The sequence below is a fragment of the Theropithecus gelada genome, chromosome 16, assembly GCF_003255815.1.
Source record: "Theropithecus gelada isolate Dixy chromosome 16, Tgel_1.0, whole genome shotgun sequence".
NCBI lineage: Eukaryota > Metazoa > Chordata > Mammalia > Primates > Cercopithecidae > Theropithecus > Theropithecus gelada.
The window spans coordinates 8,960,299-8,978,432 of NC_037684.1; the positions used below are offsets into that span (position 1 = coordinate 8,960,299).

At 42.2% G+C, this 18,134-nt stretch overlaps 2 protein-coding genes across 4 annotated transcripts in view; one reads left to right on the forward strand and one right to left on the reverse strand.

Moving 5' to 3' along the window:
* The window catches only part of CCT6B (chaperonin containing TCP1 subunit 6B), a 34,445-nt gene extending 32,074 nt beyond the window's left edge, over positions 1-2,371 (reverse strand). For all 3 annotated transcript variants that reach the window (XM_025362732.1, XM_025362731.1, XM_025362729.1), the window contains exons 1-2: positions 2,118-2,371; positions 466-529 (exon numbers count right to left, since the gene is read on the reverse strand). In XM_025362732.1, the coding sequence (XP_025218517.1) occupies positions 466-529; positions 2,118-2,254 (201 nt within the window). In that variant the 5' untranslated portion in view covers positions 2,255-2,371. The remainder of the gene's footprint in view (positions 1-465; positions 530-2,117) is intronic.
* A 26-nt stretch (positions 2,372-2,397) lies between these two features.
* ZNF830 (zinc finger protein 830) lies at positions 2,398-4,029 on the forward strand. Its single transcript, XM_025362733.1, has 2 exons — positions 2,398-3,729; positions 3,877-4,029. Exon 1 carries the CDS (start codon positions 2,429-2,431, stop codon positions 3,545-3,547), a length of 1,119 nt encoding a protein of 372 aa, XP_025218518.1. The 5' UTR covers positions 2,398-2,428; the 3' UTR covers positions 3,548-3,729; positions 3,877-4,029.
* Positions 4,030-18,134: the final 14,105 nt, after the last annotated feature.

An 18,134-nucleotide genomic window follows, 5' to 3' on the forward strand; every position in this document is an offset into this window, starting at 1 on the left:
AAAACTTTTTTTTTTTTTTTTTTTTTTTTTTTTTTTGAGACAGTGTTTCACTCTGTCACCCAGGCTGGAGTGCAGTGGCACGATCTCAAGTTCACTGCAGCCTTGGCCTCCTGGGCTCAAGTGATCCTCTTACCTCAGCCTCCTAAGTAGCTGGGACTACAGGCACATGCTACTACACTGAGCAAATTTCTTTTTTTTTTTTTTGTAGAGACGGGTTTCACCAAGCCTGGTCTTGAACTCCTGGGCTCAAGCAATCTGGCCACCTCAGCCTCCCAAAGTGTTGGGATTCCAGGAGTGAGTTACCACACCCGGCCAAAAAAAATTTTTTTATTGAAGTCTAATTCAACAAGCATATCTCAAGACTGCAGTATTTAGCTGACAGCCTTGGCTTACAGATACACAAGTTCTACTATGCTCCTAATTAAGGCTTATTAAGGTTTATTAAAGTCAGCAGCATCAGCTCACCATCTCTTGGAGCAGCACATTGCCATCTTTGGTGAGTTTGATGTCACCTGCACCAGAAACAAGCCTGTTCAGAGAACAACGATATTAACTTCATGTGGTAGGAAGACACTTCCAGTGCTTGCCATCCCATTATCCTCAACAGAGGGAACTGGGCTTGGAAAACTACTGTACCATGGGAATATGCCATGGTAATTACCACCATTTGCAGCTCACAGAATCATTTCTCCCCAGATGGACAGCTTATGGCGATTTCATTCCAAATGGACCATTTACAGATTTAAAGATAAAAGCAGTTGATGAGTTATGAAAAGTGATTTGGTCAAAGAATACTTGAAAGTCTACAAAGCACAAATTTGCAAATTTCCTGCAGGTTTTTATTTTGGTGAACGTTTTCATTCAGTCAGTCACTCTAGTTTCCCTCATCCCTGCATTTATTAGATCACCAAGTTCTATCAATTCTACTACCTAAATATCTCTTGAATCTGCCCCCTTCTCTCCATCTCCACTGTTATCATCTCTACCTTGGATAGCATCCAGTTATCTCCAAACTAAAATATACCCTCCACACATTTTTCTTTCTAAAAGGCAACGTGATTCAGTCAGTTCCCTGATCAAAAGTCCTCCAATGATTTTTATGTTTTTCATCATTTTCAAGTTAAAATCCAAACACAGCAGACACTTCACCTTTCTCAATCTGGTTTATGTCTCTCTTCCCTGACTCATCTACTTTCCCACAAGCAAATCTTCTGGTTCCCTTAATACACCATGTTTTGTTTTTTCTATTGGATTTGCACCATTGGTCTTTCTTATTCCTGAAATTACTCTGCCCAGAAGGCCTTTACTCCCTCTTCCAACCCAAGACTCTGATCAAACATCATTTAAGATGCTTGTCCTTCTGCCATCAGTAATTATTCCCTTTCCTCAGCATAATCATATGCATCTATATATAATTAGCACATCCTACTCTACCACATCTCCTTAAGAACAGAAACTGTATCTTGATCATTTCTGTGTCCCAGCAACTAGTACCTAAGTGACTTATTTTACCATTAATATTAATTTATTTTGTTCATTACTATGAGGATGTGTCTCTCCTCTTATACCCTTTTTTCCTCACTGGTCTCTTTTCCTCACTCTTGTCTAGAGAAAATGGTGCTTAATATATACTGAAAAGATGAATAGATATGAAGAACCACAGACACAGGGTATTCAAGTAGAAATTGGATTTGACCTCATGCCCTCCTGGCTCCAAAGCCTGTGCCCTCTCCACTACAATACATTGCTACACAAAATACAAAACTAACTACTTGTTGAATTTATGAACTAAAGGTATACAGTCTTAAAGAGCAGAGAAGTTAAATGCTTTATGTTTCCAATAAGACACTAAATTAACTGACTTTCTAACTGCATATGAACCTTGACGAAAAGTAGGGTGTCGGGGGAGCGTCACAATTTCACTCCTGGGGCCTTCTAGGGGAGGCTTTTCTCCTCCACCTGCACCAGGCGAGAAATACCCTCAGGACAGGGATGAGAATGAGGGAAATCAAGCTCGCAAGAACATCCACAGCGCTCCACGGACGCCTGCCTCAGAGGGCTCCAGGACACCCAACAAGCCCCCGGCCGCCTAACGGCCGCTCCAACCGCCGTCTCACATTTTCATGGTGCCTTTAGGACCCAAGTTGGTCCGCAGCACATCCTGCAACCCTCGGGCGGCGCATATATTGACAGACAAAGCTGCCTGGGCCCGCGCCACCTCAGCCTTGGAGTTTACGGCCTTTATCGCAGCCATAGCCTAATCGTTCACAGGAAAAAAAAAAAAAAAGCCTTAGTCGCGATTCTGAGCAAAAACGCCAACGCTACGCCACGCTCTCTTGAACTTCCGCCAATCATCGCCCTTACAGGAAGTGACATTATCATGCCTCGCCGGACGGAAACCAGAATCGCTTTGGGTCTGGTCGCCAAGATGGCGTCCTCCGCCTCCGCTAGGACTCCGGCCGGGAAGCGAGTGGTAAATCAGGAAGAATTGCGGCGGTTAATGAAGGAGAAGCAGCGTCTGAGCACCAATCGGAAACGGATAGAATCTCCATTCGCGAAGTACAACCGTTTGGGGCAGCTGAGTTGTGCCCTGTGTAACACCCCGGTTAAGAGCGAGCTCCTGTGGCAGACTCACGTCCTGGGAAAGCAGCACCGAGAGAAAGTGGCCGAGCTGAAAGGCGCGAAGGAAGCCAGCCAGGGTTCGTCCGCCAGCTCAGCGCCTCAGACCGTCAAGAGGAAAGCGCCGGACGCAGACGGCCAAGACGCCAAGAGAGCGAAGGCCACCTTGGTGCCTCAGGTACAGCCCTCCACATCTGCGTTGCCCACCAACTTTGACAAAACAGGAAAGGAGTTCATTAGAACGACTTCCAGTAAGCCTTCAGGACTCAGTTTACTCCCCGATTATGAAGATGAGGAGGAGGAGGAAGAGGAGGAGGAAGGAGATGGAGAAAGAAAAAGGGGGGACGCCAGCAAGCCGCTGTCCGACGCACAGGGCAAGGAGCACTCAGTTTCTTCTTCGCGGGAGGTAACAAGTAGTGTGCTGCCAGACGATTTCTTTAGTACTAATCCTCCCAAGGCCCCCATAATTCCTCATTCAGGGTCAATTGAGAAAGCAGAAATACATGAAAAAGTGGTGGAAAGGAGAGAAAACACCGCGGAAGCGTTACCGGAAGGTTTTTTTGACGACCCTGAGGTAGATGCAAGGGTGCGAAAGGTTGATGCCCCAAAAGATCAGATGGACAAAGAGTGGGACGAATTCCAAAAAGCCATGAGGCAGGTCAACACTATTTCCGAAGCCATAGTTGCCGAAGAGGATGAGGAGGGACGGTTGGACCGCCAGATTGGGGAGATCGATGAGCAGATAGAGTGTTATCGACGGGTGGAAAAGCTACGGAATCGCCAGGATGAAATAAAAAATAAACTTAAAGAAATCCTGACCATAAAAGAACTGCAGAAAAAGGAAGAAGAGAATGCTGACAGCGATGATGAGGGGGAACTACAGGATTTGTTGTCTCAGGATTGGAGAGTGAAAGGGGCATTGTTATAAGGTTTTAAAGACCCAAGGTTTCTAACAGGCTCTGCTATTGTATAAAAGTGCTGTCTCTCAGTAGTATATCGGTTACTTCATGCCTAGAGATTTGGGTACCTGGATTGCTAAACTGGATTGTTAAGATAAAATGAGCCAGTGAGCTACAGCACTTTGGAAATTTTGTGTAAAATGTTTTTGAGGTAAAGTTGTTCTTGAAATTTCTGAAGTGTTATATACCAAAATGCCAACTGTTCCACAACAGACTTAACTGTATACTTTCATTGTAAATATTATACATAGTTAAATCTATATTAAGTAATTCTGTTTTGAATTTTTTTAATTAATAGAAAGACCAACCGGCAAACTTTTAGATGAATGCTCACTGTGGTATTTGTAATGTATTTATCTTCTGAACCCTACATCAAGTTGAAAAGGTTTGTTTTCTTGTTTCTTTGGTTTTTTTAGAACACTTCATGAACACATAAGTCATTATAGGTTAATCAGTTCTCTTAGTATGCTTCATTTTAAAAACAGAAAAATATATGCCAAACACGATCAGCCTCCGTAAACCAGTTTCCCTGGACTAGACCAATGCTGCTCAGATGTGGTTGCACGTGAGAATCACCTATGAAGTATTAAAATAAATTCAAGTGTCTGAGGCCTTCCCCTTCAATAAATCTGGGATGAGGTCCAGGCAACTGTTTTTTAAAGCTCCCAGGTTATTCCAATATATTCCAGGATTTAAAGAGTAACTGCCCTAAATCCAGAACCCATTTATGTTTTTCTTTAAATAACATTCCATAAATTTGCTGTTTCTTGAATGAAGGAAATATTATCTTTTATTTATTTCATCCAGCCTTAAATTTTGTTATTTGGTGGTAAATTAGAGTTCCTTGTTTGCAGGTCCTATCTATTGTAGAAATAATATTTAAGCTGTCTTTCCAGCAGTAACAGTTGGCTCTTGCTGGTCATTGATAGTTTAAATCACTCCTTCCTTTAGAGATTGAGGTACTCAAATAGGAAAAGGGACTTAGCAGTGTTCTGGAGTAGAAATGCATACAGCATATTCAAATAAAAGTGAGCAATAATAATAATAGCTAAGACCTATATAGTTCTTAGTATGGGCCAGGTATGGTTGTAAGTGCTTTACATATATTAACTCAATCTAGTTTCCCTAAATTCCTTTTTTATGGAGAGGAGTACCAAGAGATAAGGTTTGAAAAGCTTTGAATGCTAAGTGAAAACTTTTTATGAAGTTCATATGAAAATGGAGGTTTTGAGCGAAGAATGACATCTGCAAAGAAATATCATGGAACATTAACAGTATATAGAATGGAATGAACACAGGGAGGGTAGAAGGAAACTAGGAGCTATTTGAAAACTATATTTTCAAAAGCGAGGTGACAAGACTGATTAGCTGTGGATTGGGAGAAAAGGAATAGAAGTGAAAGATTTTCAAAGGAATAGCTAAATTTTAGTGACTAGAAGTGGAAGAAGAAAAACAGGAGGGATAAGTACGGAATTCAAGATTTTGTTTGTATTTAGTGTCACTGCCTAAAAGGAGTTATCTAACACTCTTTGAACAGTTGCTGTGTACCACAAATTATTATTGGTAATTGTCCTGCTGCCTTTGGCAGTCTTCTTCCTTGAGCTGCTAGCTGATCAGTGATAGCAGCTTCCATTTGATGAGACATGGCTTGCTTGCCTCAAATGTGTGAACCCACTGTTACTCAGAATTTTCCCTTCATTCATCACTATTACGCCAGTAAGAAAGTACAAATATAGGTTTGAATGGTGGGCCCAGTACTGCCTTGGCTAACAATCTAGTGGAGTACTGTCCACTAAAGATATAATGCCGCTGGGTGTGGTGGCTCATGCCTATAATCCTAGCACTTTGGGAATCCGAGGCGGGTGGATCACTTGACCTCAGAAGTTCAAGACCAGCCTGGGCAACATGGCAAAACCCCATCTCTACAAAAAATACAAAAAAAAAAAATTATCTGGGTGTGGTGGCATGCACCTGTAGTCCCAGCTACTTGGGATGCTGAGGTGGGAGGATCACCTGTGCCAGGGGAGGTGGAGGCTGCAGTGAACTGTGATTGTGCCACTGCACTCCCGCATGGGTAACAGTATGACCCTGTCTCAGAAAGTCAAAAAATATAATGCAAGCCATAAATTTTACATTTTCTAGTAGCCAAAGTAAAAAGAAGTAAAAGTAGTTTTAATGTGTTTTATGCCCAGAATATTAATGTTCCAATATGTAGTTAATATTTAAAATCAATTATTTTTACTACATTTTTGAAATCTAGGTGTATCTAACAGCACATCTCAGTTTAGACTGGCCACACTTCAAGTACTGAATAGCCATATATGACTAGTGACTACTATAAAAAACAGCATAGATCTAAAGAGTAAGGTATCCAGGTGAAAAGATAAACATGCTCAGGAGGTAGCCAGCATCCAATTTAACTAGAGCAGAGGGTTCACTCCTGGCAACAGTGGGAATTATGATTGAAAATATAGATTAGGAACATGTGGAGGACCTTAAATACCAAGCTCTAAGGAATGTGAACTTTCTAAGTTAACAATTTACCCTTGTAGATTGAGTCCTTAATTGTAACACTGCTTAATAAGTGCCAGGTGTGTGTTACTAATGTGAACCCCCCCCCCTCATTGGGCTTTTAGGAAGCCCTCAAAATCTGATTCTCAAAGCTCCATTCCAGAGCAGTAGAAATGGGGCCCTGACCATAATCAGTGCCCAATGAGTCCTTGTTGAATTTGAGGTCAGTGTAAACAGCTACAGGAGCTAGTGCATCTTTCCTGATCCACTTATACATTGGAAAGCTCCATTATTATACCTTCTCTGAGCTAAGTCAAACAGGTTTTGGCATTTGACTGAATACCATCATTGTTCCTAAATTGTAAGAATTGTTCCCAAGGACTCCTTCCAGTCACTTCTCATTTTAGAAAGCCCCCTAATTCAGCCATCATCACAATATAGAAGTGTAAATGCTATAAAGGTATCCTCTCACCCAGCTTCACTTACCAATTTAAATCAATACACCTAACTTGGAAGAAGGAAAAAATGCTGATCCAACTAGCCTTCCAATGTGTATGTGTCCAGTGCCTTAAAATTTGCTATCTAATGATGGAAGTAATTACTGCTTTTTACACACCAGGGGACAAAATAGGCTATGGAATTAAAATTGCAGGAGAAAATGTAATTTAGGCCTAAAATCTTTAATAGCAACAATCACTAGATTAGTGTGTAGTAATGGAAAGAACCATGGAATTGGAACAGAAGACCTGCATTCAAGTTTCCACTCTACTTTTTAATGGTTAATGAGCTTGGCCAAGTCACGTCTCTGAGCCTTAATTTGCTCCACTATAACATGAAGATATGTAATTCCTCACAGGGGTATGGTGAGAGTCCAGCAAGACATGGACTCATTCTGATGAACACAGAATGGAAGATCTTAATGGAAATAGTGTGTTTCCTGTCAAGTACCAATTGGCTAGCTGTTTGGCTAGATGTTGTGCCGGGGGTTTGAGTAAATATTCATAGGAATGATGACTAGATAGATAACCTTAGATTGCTTTTTCAAACTAATAGTCTTAGCCTATATAATACCAGGAGTATAGAAGATTTAAATTTGAACAAGGGCCGGGCTGTGTGGCTCACACCTATAATCCCAGCACTTTGGGAGACCGAGGCAGGCAGATCACCTGAGGTCAGGAGTTTGAGACCAGCCTGGCCAACATATAGTGAAACCCCATCTCTACTAAAAAATAAATAAATAAACACAAAAATTAGCTGGGCCTGGCAGTGCATGCCTGTAATCCCAGCTACTTGGGAAGCCAAGGTGGGAGAATCACTTGAACCCGGGAGGCAGAGGTTGCAGTGAGCTGAGATCGCACCAGTGCACCCCAGCCTGGGTGACAAAGCAAGACTCCATCTCTCAAAAAAAAAAAAAAAAGTTTGAACAGGGGGAAAAAAAATGCCCAAACTCCCCACATTCAGTTTTATATCTACATTTCCTCCCTCAGTGATCTCATCCGTTCCTATGGGTTTAAATATCACCTATGTACTGAAGATTCCCAATTTATATCTCCAACCTTGTCCTTCCTCCTAAGCTTCTGGCTTGGCTAAGTACCTACCTAACATTCCACTTCGAGGTTTAATAGGTGTCCAAAATAGAATAACTCTCAAACAGAGCTTTGATTTTCTTCTCAAACCTGTTCTCAGGTTTACTGAGAACTTGCCTCAATAAATTTTACTGAGTAAATTTTACTGAGACTTGTCTCAGTAAATGGCACCACTACCTTGTGATCCGCTTGCCTTGGCCTCCCAAAGTGCTGGGATTACAGGCATGAGCCACCACACCCGGCCCAAATTTTTTTTTTTTTACTTAAGATAAATTGCAAGTCAGGATTGTTTTTCAGTGAAATATCAAAAACACTGTGGGCTGAGTGTGATCTGTGGACCCGCACCTTGTGACATACCTCTCTGACTTCATCTGCTACACATTTCCCCTTAATTCTCTATTTCCCAGTTCACTGGCTAGCTTTCTAGCCCTCGGATGTGACATCTTAGGGCTCACACCCTTGTGGTTTTCTCTGCTTGGAATGTGACTTCAGATAGCATGGCAGTCTTCTCAATCATTCAGTTCTCAGCTCTAAAGTCCCTTTCTCAGATGGCATAAACAGCCACCTGTCACTCAAAACACTTTATGAATTCACTAAACTTATCACTATCTTAAGTTAGCTTGTTTATTTGTATCTAAGTTAACATCTCTCCCCACTAAAATGTAAACTCCATGAGAGCAGGGATCTTGTCTGTCTTAGCTGCAACCTAAAATAATGTCAGACACATAATAGGACTCGATAAACACCTGTTGAATGAATACCACCCACATAGGTGGAAGTTGCTTGGGAAAGTGGCAGAAAGATCAAGCTGACTACAGAAATCAGAACCAGAGTAAGTCAGTCAGCAGCTTGGACAGAGGGCTGAGGTACTTTTTTCCTACTATGCGTCTTCCTTACTTCTCTGGCACACGAAGCCCTTACCTATTCTGAGCACACAACAGGGCAAGGAGGTATACACAACAGCCTCTAGGGTGCAATGGGCCACCTTCACAGTTAGCCAACAGGAATTCCTCATAGCACCAAATAGGCAAAGGGGGACCTCCACATGTCAGCGGGAGCTCTTGGGCAGCCTTGATACCAGGAGGAAGAAAGTGGCAGGGCAAGATCATAGAGCCAGCAAGCACTCACTATTCCCCAGCCACACTCACTCCTTGTCTCTTGGCAGTCAAAGCCTTTCAGAGTGCATCTATGCACTTAGCCATCCTTCACTGTAAGTACCCCCAGTCTCTCAGAGGAGGAAACCAGCTCCATCTGGCTGCACCTCCATTTTGCTAGCAGCATTTCGTGAGCTTCAAGCACACTGGGAAGCCAAGAGTCATCTTTAGGGGAATGAGGAGGACCACACGAAGTGGTTGATGATGGTGGTGTTTGTTGTTTTCATTGTTGTGTATTGTTTGTTTGCTTGTTGTTTTGCCAAGTGTAGTTACAAGGTGGTATCAATCAAGCCAGCTGATCAGGTTATTAATAATAGCTACTATTAACTGGATACCTACCATATGGGTGGCCCTATGCTAGGGCTTGGCATACACCACATCACATCCTCACAACCCTGTGAAGTATATGAAATCTTCATTTTAAAGATGAGGAAGCTGAGGTTCTGAAGTGAAACAACTGACTCAAGGCAACAATCCCAAAGCCCTTGTTCATTATTATTTAATATTAATATATACTTGCATAGAGTATTTTTTACTCACCAACTGATATGGTTTGGCCGTGTCCCCACCGAAATCTCATCTTGAATTCCCACGTGTTGTGGGAGGGACTCAGTGGGAGGTAACTGAATCATGGGGACAAGTCTTTCCTGTGCTGTTCTCATGATACTGAGTCAGTCTCAGGAGATCTGATGGTTTTAAAGAGAGGAGTTCCTCTACACAAGTTCTCTCTCTTTGCCTGCTGCCATTTATGTAAGACGTGACTTGCTCCTCTTTGTCTTCCACCATGATTGCCAGGCCTCCCCAGCCGTGTGGAACTGTAAGTCCATTAAACCCCTTTCTTTTGTAAATTGCCCAGTCTCGGGTATGGTTTTATCAGCAGCATGAGAACAGACTAATACACCAACTTTTACATCGGTTTTCTTCATCTCACCACCCCCCACCAAGAGTGAAACAACTATTATCACTCCATTTTAGATGTTTAATGACTTGTCCAAAGTCACTCAGTAAGTTAATCACTAAGACCAGATATAACTTGATTTCCCAGTCCAATATATTTTCTATATTTAATAATAAAATGTGCAAAACATGACAGGATCCCCAAAATAGCAATAATTTAAGATGAGGGAAGTTTGCTGTCAAGGTTAAAGCAGTTCAGTGCTTTTCACAATCCCTTGCTAGGCTGGGAAGTCCTCTTTGTTGCAGGGCGTTATCCTCAGATTTTCTCCACACACTCCCAAATGCTCTGCCTTACCTCATTTCGCCAGCAATAAAGTGTGTACTCCTTAGTGGTCTCTGATGGGAGGAAGAACGATGATTTCAGTTCTCAGAAATCCCAATGGGAAACAACAGCTACAAAGTACCCTGTGATCCACCGCTTTTTGACAAGGTGACCTTGGGCGAGTTACTTCACTTAGTTTCCTCAACCATTAATATAATCCAAGGAGAGTAATAGTTCCTGTCTCCTAAGATGAAATGAGTTAAATGCATGTCAATGTTTTTAATATAGCATCTGAGCCATATAGTAAGCACTCACTAAATGTTGCCTGTTATTACTGTACTGTATGGTTTCTGTATTCTAGGAGACTGCCCTTCCTCCACATGACCATCCACAGAGGGTATCTGAGGGAAAATGCTTTTGCTCTTTTTGGGATAATTTAGAAGTAGAAGAGGCACTAGATTAAGTACAGTTATTTCCCAAGGTGGCTTAGACCCACTTGCTTCCATTCATTCCCTCCTTAGACCCACTTGCTTCCATTCATTCCCTCTCATTTGTATATTTGACATTTATTGAGAACCTACTCTATAAGAGTTCCTAGGGATTCAAAGATGAATAAAATGTGGCCCTGAACAAATGGATCTCAGTCTAGATCAGGGCTTTTCAACCCCATCGCTATTTTTGTTTGGTTGGTTGGTTGGTTGGTTGTTTTTCTGAGATAAGGTCTCGCTCTGACGCCCAGGCTGGAGTGCAGTGATCATAGCTCACCTCAGCCCTGAACTCCCAGGCTCAAGTGATCCTCCTGCCTTAGCTTCCTGAGTAGCTAGGGCTACAGGCACGAGCCACCATACTCATCTATTTTCCCCCCTTTTTTTGGTAGGGACAGTGTCTCCCTGTTACCAAGACTGGTCTTGAACTTCTGTACTCAAGTGATCCTCCTGTCTCAGCCTCCCAAAGTGCTGGGATTGCAGGCATGAGCCACCACACCAGGCTTCCCTCTACACTATTGACATTTGGGACTGGATAATTCTTTGGGCTGGGGGTCTGTCCTTTGCATCGTAGGATGTTTGGCAGTATCCCTGACCTCTACCCACTAAATGTCAGTGGCACCGTCACAACCCCCCACCTCATCGTGTTAGCTAAGAGTAGCCCCCAGTTGAGATCTACTGGTCTGTTTACAACTAACTATAATATAATATGATAAAATATGTTTGTGCAAAGTGTTGAGTGGGCAGTGTGTTGGAGGAGCAACTGACTGCAGGGAGGAGGGCTCAGAAAGCTTCTGAGGAGGGAAAATTTGCACTCAGCATTGAAGGACAAGAAAGACTGTGCCAAGCAGTGAAGGAGGGAATGAGTATTGTGGACTAAGGTAATAGTGGCACAGAGACACGGAAAGTATGCAGTGCAGGGGAAACTGTCACCTCAAGTACATGGAAGGATGTAGTGGAAATAGGACAGGAAGTCCACTGGGACTAGATTTACAAAGAACTTTGCGTGTGACCCTAAGCAATTTAGACTCCAGCCCAAAGGCAGAAATCCAGCATGGGAAGGAAGAGAAAAAAGCACATTCATTTCTTGGAAAGACTTAACATCCTCAACTGGGAAAAGAGAGAAGATGGACAAAAATGACTAATTCCTTCTTTTAATCTGGATTTTCTTTCCAGTTATGGATTGGCTCTTCAGCCCACAGCCTCTACACTCCTCCAAATGAGAAGGAAGAAAAACTAGAGAAGCCCTCCTATTTTAGAGCACAAGATTCACTCGAGAAAAAGACTCAATTTTACTCCTCCAAATAGTCCTTGAAGCTACTTGAAAACCTCTCATAGTAGAAACTGATATATTCCTTTGGTTGATTTCTTTTTATTTTAATTTTCAAAAAGTTTAGGAAATAGAAGCACATGGGGAAGTACAGAAAATAATATAACAAACATCTCGTACCCATTATCCAAAAATTCCTTTGAGAAATAGAAAAGTACAGAACACAGCTAAAACCCAAGTTAAAGAGAGTTTAGGTTTTAGATAGATGCTTGGGCAGGAGGAACCTGGCTAACATTCGCAGCATCAGACATCAGTGTGCAGCTTCTGGATGAAGGGCTGTCTCACCTAGTCTGTGCAAATGGGCCCATTTCAAAGACAATGGTTCCCTAACCCAACCATATCCAATGCCCTATGCTGACCTACTCAAGGAGATTCTAGGTCAGTGGGTCTAGGTTGGGGCATTGGAAATAGCATGTTAAACAAGTTCTTCACGTAGTTCTGCAGTGGCAAAAACCAATGCTTAAAGCAATAACATAACCTGTTGACCTATTCATCTGTTGATAACAGATCCTGCCTCACAAGTTTACTCTGAAGATTAAATACATACACACATGTTGCTCAGCACTGGCATATAAGAAGAACTCAATAATACTTATTAACAATAATCAGTGTTCACTGAGTACTTCTTTAGTGTACACTATGGTACAAGGGTCTGCAAGGAATTCAAAGGTATATATCAACCTCTTCCTAAAGGCAGAGTCTGAGTTTATCTTATTCACTCAATGCCCTGCACAAAGCAGACACTCAAATAATACTTATTGAATAAATGAGTGAAAAAGTGGCCCTGACCTTCAAGGAAATTACAATCTGGTTGTATTATAAATAGTATATAAGAAACTGGGCAGGGGGCAGGTGCGGTGGTTCAAGCCTGTAATGTCAGCACTTTGGGAGGCTGAGGTGGGAGAATCACTTGAAGCCAGGAGGTCAAGACCAGCCTGGGCAACGTGGCGAGATGCCATCTCTACATAAAAATTAGCCGAGAGTGGTGGAATCCCAGCACTTTGAGAGGCCGAGGCAGATGGATCACCTGAGCTCAGGAGTTCCAGACCAGCCTGGGCAATATGGTGAAACCGTGTCTCTACGGAAAACACAAAAAATTAGCCAGTTTTGGTGGTGTGCACCTGTAGGTCCCAGGTACTTGGGAGGCTGAGGTGGGAGGATTGCTTGAGCCTGGGAAGTGGAGGTTGCAGTAAGTCAAGATTGCACCACTGCACTCCAGCAAGACTGCATCTCTGGAAAAAAAAAAAAAAAAAGGAAATTGGGCAGGACCAAAATATTAAACTACTGGTAATATGCAGTGTAAAGAGGGCTAATCAAAAGTCTAGGGTCTGAGTCCCACTTTGCCGCCCATTAGCTGTGATATTTACCTGGTCAGTTTACTCCCTGAGCCTTAGTTTTATCCTCTTGGAGTATTAGGCTATGTCTGGGTACTAAGGACCCTCCCAAGAGGATCTATCACCAAGACCAAGATAGGAGCTGTAGGCAGGGGAGGTGGCAGCATGGGTGGTCAGGAATGCTTCAAGAGGGCTAAAGTGGCACTTCCCAGAGAAGGAAAGAAAAGGGGTAGAGGCTCTCCCAATGTACAGGAATGGCAGGAGGAACAAGAGAGGTAACCTCTCCTCAACCTCTGCCACTGCACCAAAGCTAAAAAACCAGCTATCATCAAAACTACCTTAGCAACCAGCCCCAGAGCCCTGTAAAGGAAAACTTAGGTCTACCTCTCAAATAGGCTCATCTCTTCAAAAAACATATTTTCCTCTGAAAATTATTAACTTGTCTCCTGAAAAACATAACCACCAGGACTTCACGCTAGAAAACCCAACACAGGAGTTCAAGGAAGATGGTGGCAACTTTTGAGTTTTCCTCACACCACATCTGTGACCTCATCTTCTTAACCCCATCCCATAACCCCATCCCAGAACCTCTCTGTCATGGATCAGCTACTCCCAAAGGCAAGTATGACTCCTCTCAGCTCTGCCCTTCCTCAACCTGACAGCCGTAGCACAACATATTCAAAGGAGAGGCCAAGAAACCCCCCTGGTTAAGAACCAACCTCCGCAGCCTTTATTGAGAATGAAGAACGATGAGCTGATGTGAATTATTATATCTTTCTACAGCTGTTCCCTTTTAAATATTTATCCTGGCAAATACCACCACCGTTTTTTACAACTTATTTTAATTGTGTGACTATTAAGCAAACCAACCCATAAAATCAGCTCTTGCTGCTGGGATTTATGTGATTCATAGACCACAGCTTATTAAAAAAGGGAATCCACCGAGAACAGACTAGCCTTACAAGTGCCCCTCACCGTCTCTAGGAAGGTGTCAAGCCTTTTCCCAATTCTTGCCTGTGGCTCCCAAGCTACCAGTTAGTAGCATAGAACGTGAACAGAATCTACCCATTTCCTTACAGCTCTTTTTCTTCGTAACAATCCTGATGAGTCTTAACTGGAAGTCAGGGATAGAACAGTCTTAAAGGAGGTAGTTGAAACTTTTAAGAGGCTCACAAACAGGATAGATGCCCTAGAGGATTTACAGTCAAGGTCTGTGGAAAGAACTTAATTGAGGACTTTGAATAGCTAGGAACAAGCATGAGGTATCCAGATTATTCACCACCAACTTAGTTCTTGTTTGGATCATAAAACTGCTTTGAGGCTCCATAAAAGCTCTTCACCAAAACTGCGCATGCACACAAATGTTTATATAACATTTCAGGAAATTCAAGGACACCCCTGAGCCCATCCACAGTTCCCCTAGGGGTCTATACACCTCAGTTATTTCTTACTATCATTGTTACCACCCAAGCTGCCTTCATCTCTCCCCTAGATTATTACCATAGCTACCTGACTCATCTCCCAACTTTTCTGACAACAACCAGAGTGATAGTGATCCTGTTAAAGCCTAAGTTAGATGACACGATTTCCCTGCTCAGTACAATCCACTAGCTTCCCTCCTCACCTGGAATAAAAGCCAATGTCTTTGCAATGTCTTACAAGACCCTACAGGATCTGTCTCCTTGCTTTTCTCAACCTTAACTCCAGCTGCTCTACCACATGGATCTCCTTGCTATCATCCCAAATGACAGTCACATTTTTGGCCTCCAGGCCTTTATCTAATGCTCCCTCTATCCTCAATCTGCATGGGGCTGACTCATTTCTTCAAATCTTTTCTCAGTTGTTACTTGTCAGTGAGGCCTTCCTGACCTCTATTTAAAACTGCCGCCCTGCCCCTGCTCTGCATGTTCCACCCTCCTCTGCTTTCTTCTTCTCCATGGCACCCACTCACTTCTTACACCTTATGCATTTTACTTCCCTGTTTGTTATTTATCTCCCACACTAGTTTGCTCCATGAGGGCTGGATTTTTGTCTGCTTTGTTTCGCTACTGTATTACACTCCTGGAATTGTGCCTGACACAGAGTGGGCACTCAATAAATACTTGACTGACCAATCAATGACTGAGTGATTACACTCTGTAGTGGTATGAATGAATCCAGGTTGGATAGTGCAGGAGAATGTACATTTATTGAAATGCCTCTAAGTGCCAAGCAGTTTGCAAGCTGATATCAGTCATCTCATTTAATTGGTACCCACAATCCCAAGAGTTATTTTTATCCTCATTTCACCACCACCCCAAAAATGATATACTTAAGCATAAATCTAATACAATATGTACAAGAAGTATATGAGGAAAACTACAAAGCCCTAATAAAAGAAATCAAAGACAAACTAATCAATAAATATTCCATGTTCATGGATACAAATACTCAGTATTGTCAAGATGTCAGTTCTTTCCAATGTGATCTGTATATTCGATACAATCCCAGTCAAAATTCCAGTAAGTTAGTTTGTGGATATTGGCTTTAGAAACTGATTCTAAAGTTTATGTGAAAAAGCAAAAGATTCAGAATAGCCAACACAATATTGGAGGAAGAGAACAAAGTTGGAGGACTGACATTATCTAAGTTAAGACTTGCTATAAAGCTACAGGAATCAAGACAGTGTGGTACTGGTCAAAGAACACACAAATAGACCAATGGACCGAATACACAGCCCACAGACAGACTCACATAGTCAGTGATCTTTGACAGATGACCAAAAGCAATACAAATAAGAAAACAATCTTTTCAAAAATGGTGTTAGATCAACAAGGGATCCACATGGCAATCATTGAATCTAGACAGATCTTACACCCTTCACAGAAATAAACTCAAAATAGATCACAGACCTAAATGTAAAACTATCCCCATTTCATGGTGAAAACTGAGACTCAGAAAGTTAAGAAAATAGATAAAAGTTACAGACAGCTGGTAGTGGAACATAATTCAAACCTGTCTGTGCGAATCCAAAGCCCTGCTCTTCCCACCACACTTTGCCTCATTCTCCTTGGTACAGCAGTTCCCACTTTTCTTTTTTCTGAGACAGAGTCTCGCTCTGTCTCCCAGACTGGAGTGCAGTGGCGCGATCTCAGCTCATTGCAACCTCCGCCTCCCAGGTACAAGTCATTCTTCTGCCTCAGCCTCCTGAGTAGCTGGGATTACAGGCGCATGCCACCATGCCTGGCTAATTTTTGTATTTTTAGTAGAGATGGGCTTTCACCATGTTGGTCAGACTGGTGTCGAACTCCTGACCTTGTGATCCACCCACCTCGGCTTCCCAAAGTGCTGGGATTACAGGCATGAGCCACCACACCCAGCCAGTTCCCACTTTTCTAAAGAAATGCAACTGCCAGCTTTTGTACCTAGTTCCATTTCTTTTGCACCTAGTTCCATTTCACAGCAGGGGACCTGAATCAGAGATAATCAGGGGGTCCAGGGAGTTCTCGTCAAGCAAAAATCAACATTTAGAGCCTGAGTCTTTGCAAGTTTATATCAAATATTGTTACGATATAATAAACATCCTTCTAGGGGATCTTATCACTTTCAGAGTTTTATTCATTCATTCCATTCACTCATGAGTTTCATTTATTATTCACAAATATTTGTTGAGTATCTACTGTGTGCCCAGCACTGTTCTAGGCACTGAGCATATGGCACAGATGCCGCCCTCCACATGTAGGTTTGAAATCTAAGGCACTGCACTCTAACAGAAATATAGTGTAAGCCAAACATGCAGTTTTATATTTTCTAGTCGCCACATTTTCAAAAAAGTAAAGATAAACAGGTGAGATGATCTTTAATAATATATTTTATTTAACACAACATATCCAAAAAATCACTTCAATAAATAATTAACATAAAGATAGGACAGTCTTGAGTAATTTAACAACAGGATACGTTCTGTGAAATGCATCGGAAAGTGATTTGGTGATGGGAATATCGTAGAGTGTACTTACAAAACCTAGATGGTATGGCCGACTACATACCTAAGCTATATGGTATAGCCTATTGCTCCTAGGTTATAAACCCATACAGCATGTTACTATACTGAATACTGTAGGCAACTGTAACACAATGGTAAGTATTTGTGTCTCTAAACATAGGCAAAGTATCGCGCGCACACACACACACACACACACACACACAAAGGTATAAAAGAAAATGGTCCGAGGTGGGTGGATCACCTGAGGTTGGGAGTTTGAGACCAGCCTGACCAACATGGAGAACCCCGTCTCTACTAAAAATACAAAATTAGCCAGCTGTGGTGGTACATGTCTGTAATCCCAGCTACTTGGGAGGCTGAGGCAGGAGAATCGCTTGAACCTGGGAAGCAGAGGTTGCAGTGAGCTGTGATCACGTCATTGCACTCCAGCCTGGGCAAGAAGAGTGAAACTCCGTCTCGAAAAGAAAAGAAAAGAAAAGAAAAAAGAGTGCACCACATAGGGCACTTACCATGAACGAAGCTTACAGGACTAGAAGTTGCTCTGGGTGGGTCAGTGAGTGAGTGGTGTGGGAATATGAAGGCCTAGCACATTATTCTGCCTTACTCTGGACTTTATAAACTGTATACTTAGGCAACACTAAATATACTTTAAAACTGTCTTCTTTTTTCAATAATAAATTAACCTTAGCTTACTGTTAACTTTTTTACTTTATAAGCTTTTTAATTTTTCTTTCTTTCTTTTTTTTTTTTTTTTTTTTTTTTTTGAGATAGTCTCACTCTGTTGCCCAGGCTGCAGTGCAGTGGTGCAATCTCAGCTCACTGCAACCTCCACCTCCCCAGGTTCAAGAGATTCTCCTGCCTCAGCCTCCCACGTAGCTAGGATTACAGGTGCATGCCACCATGCCCGACTAATTTTTGTATTTTTAGTAGAGATGGGGTTTTGCCATGTTGG

Bases quoted from the DNA above. Each gene is read 5' to 3' on its own strand.
- ZNF830 (XM_025362733.1), top strand. From the start codon at position 2,429: ATGGCGTCCTCCGCCTCCGCTAGGACTCCGGCCGGGAAGCGAGTGGTA.